Source organism: Thalassophryne amazonica, chromosome 8 (assembly GCF_902500255.1).
Source record: "Thalassophryne amazonica chromosome 8, fThaAma1.1, whole genome shotgun sequence".
Classification (NCBI taxonomy): domain Eukaryota; kingdom Metazoa; phylum Chordata; class Actinopteri; order Batrachoidiformes; family Batrachoididae; genus Thalassophryne; species Thalassophryne amazonica.
This window is the reverse complement of record NC_047110.1, coordinates 22,554,572-22,563,073: the sequence shown is the minus strand read 5'-3', so window position 1 is coordinate 22,563,073 and position 8,502 is coordinate 22,554,572. Positions and strand designations below refer to the sequence as shown.

Sequence of the window (8,502 nt, the reverse complement as noted above, 5' to 3'; positions counted from 1 at the left end):
ATTGTATCGACTATGCTGTCTGAGGTACAGTATGAAGACCCCCCACCCTTAATTGGATGGATGGATGGATGGATGGATGGATGGATGGATGGATGGATGGATGGATGGATGGATGGATGGATGGATGGATGGATGGATGGATGGATGGATGGATGGATTCTGGGCTGTTGTGGGATGTAAAATGTACTTTGACGAACATTCTCAGAAAATGCAATGGGTGAATTATGAAATTAAAGCTGTAATGATTAATCATGACTCGAGAGATTAACTGATAGTGAAATTGTCAGCTGTGGTCATAAATATGAGAATCCCATCACAGTCGAGCTGACAAGTGATCTGTTTCAGACTCATCTCCTCACATGTGACATCAGTCCACCACCAACCACCAGAGCAGATCAGAGTTCAGCATCTTGTTGAACAGGCGCATGTTAAAATGATTCCCTTTTGAAATTGTCCACTTAAAGAGTGTACAGATAGACAATGTAGTTCTCTTACAGAGGTATTTTTGTAGCAGCAAGACTGTATTTGTTTGTCACTCAGCCGAAGCATCCATCTTTTTTAGTTAGGTACGGCTACCATCTGTGTTTCTAGCTGGAAATGAAAGCATCACACGAAAGAAAAGAGCCCATCAACACCACACGTCGCTGCCTGGATGCACACACCCATTTATGGTGCACCTACAGCACTCTTCCTCACATATATTCCAACCATAATATAATTATTTTCTCACGTGCGTCCTGATCATTCATTTTTGCTTTCACTTTTTAAATGCTGGTGTATGCCCAAATGTCTAAATTGAGTAGTTTGAAGGAACTGGCCAACAAGCATTACCGCTTATCGCCATCATTTCTCTTTTAGCCAGTTGGGTAAAAGCCGTGAGACTTTGCAGAATGTGGCTGAAACATATGGAAAAGTAATTGTATTACCATCTTTTGGAGTGCTGCTGTAAAAACAGCACTAAAATATAGAATGGACAATTTATCCTGAACAAATTGAATGACTATGCAAAGAAAGCACTTTATAACGTTTAGACCTTTATGTATAATTTGTGCAAATGTTATAAAAAGTGGTAGTGTGCTTTTTTTGTGACACTTAAGAAGAACAAGTCTGACTGCAGGTTTGGCTGCATTTTATTAAGTAATGCTTCATGCATTGTTTCTCTTCTGTCTACATATCCACGTCCATCAGTGTGCCTCAAATCAAACCATGCACAGGCCGCTGCTCAAGCTGTGCAACAACTTTTGCAGTTTAGAAATGTGTTAAAATCCTGCACTGTCCAGTGCCTCCAGTGAATAATGACATCTGCATGTGACCGTCCAAAAGTGGAAAATGTTATTGAATGTTTTAGCAGCAGATAAAGTGATGAACAGCTTTAATCATTTATGACTTATTTGGTAACGTCCCAGCTGTTTTATGTGATCATACAAATGTGTTCCATCGTTTCAATGCTTAAAAACGCTCGAAGAAAAACACAAGTATACCCAAACCCGAGTGTATCTAAAATACATTTTAATCTTGCTGAAATTTGTTTTCACAATATTGATTACAATATTAATCTCTCCTTCGTTCTCTTTGTCCTCGCTCGGGTCTTCTTGATCGTCTCCTAACAGGGCTGTACAATCATGTAAATTGTTCTACATCAAGGCACAAGGCAACAGCCGTTGTGGGGTCGGGGGGGCTGGGGAGGCATTTGGGGAGGCTGATCTTTAATGGCGTCCCTCTGGCGCACAGAAAAATAGGTAGCCGCGGGAACACAAGGACGAGCTGACGGGATTTATGGCAATTGTTGGATGGTGGGGAACCCACGGAACACGTGCTCTAACGAGTGGAATGAAATGTGATAACCACTGCTGCTTTCATTTTATTTCCATGTGAAACTTATAAGTATAAAAAAGATGAGCCATTAAGAAGTTTTTGTTCATATACATAACTAAAGTGCTATTTTTTTTCCTTTTTCTCTTTTTCACTTATATGCCAAAAGCAAAAGGTTCACTAACAGAATGAAAATGGAAGTCCAGTAGAGTCTGTCAGTGGGAAGAAGAGAAAGTGAATAAAGGGCCAGTTCAATAAATGTTCTGCTTTTTTTTGTTGTTTGTGTTGATTTCTCTTTTCAGTTTTTTTCTGATGTGATCTTGTCACGTTGCAGCTTCTGTAAAACAGACAAAGAAAAAGCACACATATTTCAACAATTTAAGCCTTTTTCCTGCTGCTAGTTGACATCTCAACTAAAAGATTTGCAAATATGTAATTGAATGATTATTCACCATACTTATTATGTGGAAATATGATTAAAAAAAACCCCAATGTATTTATTTATTTTTGAAATGCAGAGCAATTATTCACCATTTCCCTGAAGATTGAGGCGCCGTCTCACATCGAGATGCTTCTCCTCCGTCTGCCAAAGGCCTTGGCGCCGACGTTGGTGGGGACGAAGTTGCTGTTGCCCATTCCTCCCGACCGGCTGAGAAAGTCAGCCAGGCGATGAGTCACGCAGGTTGCCGTGTTGCAGGCTCGCTTCTGTGCTGTAACACTGCTTCAGGAGAACAAACAGGAGGTTACCACCAGGTGCCTCTGCACATCACTCTCAGCAACATCAACTTTGCTACACTGAATTGCCAGTTTTAAATTAATACTCTTCTAGTAAGAAATTCAAAACTGACTGTTAAATTTAAGACTTTTGACATCTTAATTTAAGACTTGCAGTTTTGCTGTGTTGATAGATAGATAGATAGATAGATAGATAGATAGATAGATAGATAGATAGATAGATAGATAGATAGATAGATAGATAGATAGATAGATAGATAGATAGATAGATAGATAGATAGATAGATAGATAGATAGATAGATAGATAGATAGATAGATAGATAGATAGATAGATAGATAGATAGATAGATAGATAGATAGATAGATAGATAGATAGATAGATAGATAGAATACACACGAAGCATGGAGAAATTAATTGGGTATTTTCTGCTTTTTTCTTACCTTAGCCTTGCTGTGATTCGATCAAAAGCACTATCAGAAGTTGTAAAACCGATTTATATTTGTCTTTTTGAAAGCCTCATTAAAAATGAAAATAAACTAAGGCTTCCTGGTAGAAAAATATGTTTATTGAACAAGAGAGATGGTTTCACATGTGCTCATCATTTATTATTAGATTAAGTGATCTGTCTCTACTCCTAAATTTCGTGGTCTTAGATATCCATCAGCTCGTGGTTTACTCTAACTGTCTGAACGGGAAGGAGCAATCGACCAAAATGTTGGTGGCAGTTAACCAGTTCCTCGATTGTTGTGCAAGCGAGGACAGTCAACATGCGTGTGGCAATCCAAACAGTTAACAAGAGCAAGGAAAGGAGAAGAAGAGGAGGTTGAGCATGGATGATGAAGGGTTAGATGCTGTCAAATGTCTCGCTGTAGCTTGCATAGCTGTCACTCTCAGGCGCACTGCGTTTCTTGCCGGGCGTTCCGGCTCCCACGTTGGTGCGAGGGAACGTCTGCAACTTGTGCAGCTCCTGAGACAGTTTGCCCAATACACAGGTGCTGAGGTTGGAGCAGCGCTTGGTTAGGGGCCTGCTCATGCTGTCGGGGAGGGGACACAAAACACATGCAGAAAACAGGCTCATAGACAAGGGGAAAAAACATGCGTTCTTAATCTCTAAGTCTTTTTAACTTTTAGTTTCCCAATAGCTCTGAAGCAACCTTCTCTCTCACATGCATTTCTTTTTCTGCAGTCACACGTGTAATAGAATAAAAAATCCTCCTGCATCATGCGGCCATCATACAAGGAACCTGTCAACCTGCCATGCACCCCAGTGCTGCTCCTCGGTTACACCCACAGAATAAACAGAAAGCAGCCGCTTCAACTGTCATGCAGCTGCACTAATTGACATCATGCACACGTATTCATTCCATTAGACATTCACTGTTCACATGCTCGGCAGCGAAAACAGTAAAAACAGTCATTTGTTCAAACAAACTCATACATGCATGAGAAGGGTCATAACAGATAGTTTGTGTGCATGTGTATATGTGTGTGTATATACGTGTCTGTGGTGTTTTTTTTAATTACACTGTTTTTGGTCTACAGACCAGTACATACCTCTACGCCTGACTCAATGCACGCAGGATGCTAAAACAGACGAATGTTCAGTGGCTGCTTTTAGGGTTATAACAAAACTAAAAAGACACAAGGTCCAGGATACTGTCTGTACTCGCGTTTTCTTTGGCCTTCTCTACCTTTCTGTGTCAAACCCTGAATCTGCTCAGGTCATGAGAAGGAGGAAAAATTTAAAATCAAGCAATGTCTGTACCTGTTTCCCTCAACTGCCTGCTGCTCCATTTCCTCCGCCGTCATCTGCACAAACTCCTTGACGATGGCGTTGAGTAACCTTCGAGCCTCGTAGTCCGTTAGTGTAACTCGGTCTGACATCGACTCCATACCCGGTCTGTGAGAAAGAGGTGTGCGGGGTGGTTGGGGTGGGGAGACAGCATTAAATCCTTCGTTAGAATTTTTTACTGCTGTTTCAAGGTGGGGTGGGGAACAGGGTTGGGTGGGTGCAGATGGGCTGGTGAGCTGAAAGGGGGCCCTGAGGGGCTGGGCTATTGCATCACCGCCTCAAAGAGAGAGATAACACCCCACCCACCACCCCAAAGACACAATCTCCTTAAGTGCTACATCCAAAAGAATGTGTTTTAGATTCATTATAAAATCAAATATTTCATGATACCAGGGTGGGTGGAGCTTCATATACGGTATGATCTCTTACACAGCGCATACGGAAAGTATTCACAGCGCTTCACTTTTTCCACATTTTGTTCTGTTACAGCTCTAATCAAGCATGTATGAAAGTCATTTTTTTCCTCAAAATTCTACACACAATACCCCATAATGACAATGTGAAAAGGTTTATTTGAGATTTTTGCAAATTTATATATATATATAAAGCTAGGAAACTAGGAAAAACTAAGAAATCACACGTACGTAAGTATTCAGAGTCTCTGCCAGGAAGCTCAAAATTGAGCTCAGGTGCATCCCATTTTCACTGATCATCCTTGAGATGTATCTACAGCTTCATTGGCATCCACCTGGAGTAAATTCAGTTGATTGGACATGATTTGAAAAGGCACACACCTGTCTACATATAAGGTCCCACACTTGATAGTGCATGTCAGAGCAAAAACCAAGCATGAAGTCAAAGGAATTGCCTGTAGATCTCCGACATAGGATTGTCTCAAGGCACAAATCTGGGGAATGTACAGAAACATTTCTGCTGCTTTGGAGGTCCCAATGAGCACAGTGGCCTCCATCATCCATAAATGGAAGACATTCTGATCCACCAGGAATCTTACTGGAGCTGTAAACTGAGCGATCGGGGGAAAGGGCCTTAGTCAGGGAGGTGACCAAGAACACAATGGTCACTCTGTCAGAGCTCTAACATTCCTTTGTGGAGAGAGGAGAACTTTCCAGAAGGACAACCATCTCTGCAACAATCCACCAATCAGGCCTGAATGGTAGAGTGGCCAGACAGAAGCCACTCCTTAGTAAAAGGCACATGGCAACCCGCTTGGAGTTTACCAAAAGGCACCTGAAGGACTCTCAGACCATGAGAGATTGAACTCTATTGCTTGATTGCCAGACATCTTGTTTGAAGGAAACCAGACACCATCCCTATAGTGAAGCATGGTGGTGGCAGCATCATGCTGTGGTGATGTTTCCCAGTGGCAGAAACTGTGAAACTAGTCAGAACTGAGGGAAAGATGAATGCCACAATGTACAGAGATGTCTTGGATGAAAACCTGCTCTAGACTGCTCTTGACCTCAGACTGGGGTGACGGTTCATCTTTCAGCAGGACAATGACCCTAAGCATACAGCCAAGATATCAAAGGAGTGTTTTCAGGACAACTCTGTGAATGTCCTTGAGTGGCCCAGCCAGAGCCCAGACCTGAATCTGATTGAACATCTCTGGAGAGATCTGAAAATGGCTGTGCATCGACGCTCCCCATCCAACCTGATGGAGCTTGAGTGGTGCTGCAAAGAGAAATGGGCAAAATTGCCCAAAGATAGGTGCACCAAGCTTGTTGCATCATATTCAAGAAAACGTAAGGCTGTAATTGCTGCCAAAAGTGTATCAACAAAGTATTGAGCAAAGGTGTGAATACTTGTGATTTCTTTTTTTTTCCAATAAATTTGCAAAAATTAAAAAAAAAAACTTTTTTCATGTTGTCATTATGGGGTGTTGTGAGTAGAATTTTGAGGGGAAAAAATTAATTTACTCAATTTTTAATAAGGCTGTAACGTAACAAAATGTGGAAAAAGCAAAGCGCTGTGAATTCTTTCTGGATCCACTCTAAGTACAGACCTCATACATTTTTCTTTTGTCTTTTAACACTTTACATATCCCAACTTTGAGTGAATGAATGGAATGAAGTGTCTTGTGCACATTATGTTGTTTTGCTTTAACTTTACTTAAAATACATATCTTTTAGTTAAAACAGTTTATCAAGTTCGTTTAGTTAGATGACCATGATATTTTTACTTTTAGCTAAGCTAATATTTTTGTGGAGTCTGTTGGTCAAATAAATTTAATTATACTTTTTGTTATTATTTATTTATTTATTTTACTGTAACATGTCAATGAGTAACAGACTATATGGTGAGCAAATCAAAATCTGGGAGATTTAAAGGACACAATAACAGCATTTCTGAGTGTGGCAACATGAGCTTGTTCATTCATTGAGATATCTGTAGTTCAATCCTGCCTACCCTTGTCTGTCTACTGTAGTGTCATTGAGCAAGGCACAGAAATCCACGTTGTTTCACACAGGTGTCTAATGTTAAATCATTTTTAAATGTCTCCAATATGCATGAATTTAAAATTAATTTATGAAAAAAAAATGGAATTGAATATGTATTTATCCTAAAATATGAAGCCACAGTAACAATGATACATTAGTCTTTTTGCATTTTATACACAACCACATCACTAAATACACATTCAATTTTTGTGAACTACTGCAGCTTTACACATACATCTGTATCACTTTCTGTCTCTCCAATTTCTTAAAGCATTAGAACTTTATTATGACTATTATGTGAATTAGACATTTAGAAAGTAAAAGCTGCTTCTTGCTTTTCATTGTGAAGATTTTTTTTGTTTTTTTTACTTTTTCAAATTAAAGAAGTTGACCTCATCTTTAGAGCAGCTGCACTGGCTGAAAGTTGAGAATGTCAGTGTTGCGCGTCCTACCTGGCAGGGGCAGCTTGTGAGCAGTACATCTGGCAAATGATCAGCGCATAGGCAACGAGGAATGCAGAGATCTTCAACATAACCATGGTCTCCTGTAACGGGAAGAAAACACACCGAGATGTCATCTGCAAAACAAAATCCATCAGATGCTTAGAAAATCGACTCACTGCTTTCTGATCCTGTTCGGAAAAAACTGTGACATGAAAAGATTTTCTGTCACTTTCCAGGTTTACTGTACCTCGCTCTTCCCGGCTTTGGAGCTGGATTCCTGTTAACGTGCATTTTGACTTCCACACAAACCCGTCATATAAAAAAAATAAAAATTGGAAGAGACTTCCCTACTCTTCTGCAAAACATCTTCCTTCCTTAAAGTCCAGAGCAGGGCAGAGGACAGGGGCATCTAGCCATGGGTGCTGGAGTAAGACATGCCTGAGGGTGGGTGTGTGCACGTGCGTGCATGTAGGTGTAGGTAAGGAGTCCTAAAGGGTCTGATGCATGTAGCACTAGTTTGCACTGGAAGAGGAGGGGAAAAAGGAGGTGGAGGGGGGGAGACTCCAAGCCTGCCAAGTCCCGAAGGGAGCAGTGCATTAGTGTAATGAGCTGCCAGCTCTCCCTCTCTCTCCCTCCCTCTCTCTCTCTCTCTCTCTCTTTCACACACACCCCTTGTTCGTGCAGTTCATCCCATCTTTCTCTTTCTCTACACCTTATTTCAGCTGTTCTTTTTAACTCTGTCTCTCTCCGGCCTTGGACGAGATGAACCGAGCCTCACAAACTGGCCAACGTGGTCACTGATGACCCCTGCAGCCCCACCTCCCGTCCCATCACATCCCCACGGTCTAACCCCACTGACCATTTACCATCCGACTTCCACACATCACATATAGTTATCTTCAACCTTCCATTTCCACAATATTATAAGTTGAATCTTACCTTCAGCGATAGTCACCCAGCAGGAAAAAAAAAATCTCTGTGAAACACAATGACGTTCTCTCAACTTGCTGAACAACTCTTGATTCTGTTGCACGCAGCATCAACTCATCAGCCTATATATCCTACCACTTGGTTTTGTGCATTGACTGTGTAGGTGTTTAATTATCCGCCGCCAGCCAATGACATCGCACTGGTGCTACGGCGAGCCAATGGGACACTCCTGGCTCACTACTTTGGGCTATGGCTTTGTGCTGACGTCATTACCCCGGTCACTAAGTGCTCCATTCACAAAATCCACCAGTCATTGGGAACATTTGCCT

The 8,502-nt window shown here is 41.3% G+C and overlaps 1 protein-coding gene across 3 annotated transcripts; it reads right to left on the bottom strand.

The window, feature by feature from the left end:
• Positions 1 to 2,095: 2,095 nt before the first annotated feature.
• LOC117515350 (calcitonin gene-related peptide-like) lies at positions 2,096 to 8,301 on the bottom strand. 3 transcript variants are annotated; one of them, XM_034175866.1, is made up of 5 exons: positions 8,183 to 8,301; positions 7,253 to 7,344; positions 4,315 to 4,449; positions 2,344 to 2,533; positions 2,096 to 2,151 (listed from the first exon to the last, which is right to left on the bottom strand). In XM_034175866.1, the coding sequence occupies exons 2-4, from the start codon at positions 7,336 to 7,338 to the stop codon at positions 2,371 to 2,373; spliced, it is 384 nt and encodes a 127-aa protein (XP_034031757.1). In that variant the 5' UTR covers positions 7,339 to 7,344; positions 8,183 to 8,301; the 3' UTR covers positions 2,096 to 2,151; positions 2,344 to 2,370. The 3 variants fall into 3 exon arrangements, with proteins under 3 accessions (XP_034031757.1, XP_034031758.1, XP_034031756.1); XM_034175867.1 differs by having other exon boundaries at positions 2,344 to 2,530; XM_034175865.1 differs by lacking the exons at positions 2,096 to 2,151; positions 2,344 to 2,533 and adding an exon at positions 3,093 to 3,583.
• Positions 8,302 to 8,502: the final 201 nt, after the last annotated feature.

Coding starts and splice junctions, on each gene's coding strand:
- LOC117515350 (XM_034175865.1), bottom strand. CDS start 7,338: ATGGTTATGTTGAAGATCTCTGCATTCCTCGTTGCCTATGCGCTGATC. Junction 4,450..7,252: donor TCACAAGCTGCCCCTGCCAG/GTAGGACGCGCA, acceptor TCTTTCTCACAG/ACCGGGTATGGAGTCGATGT. Junction 3,584..4,314: donor CAGGCAGTTGAGGGAAACAG/GTACAGACATTG, acceptor CCTCCCCGACAG/CATGAGCAGGCCCCTAACCA.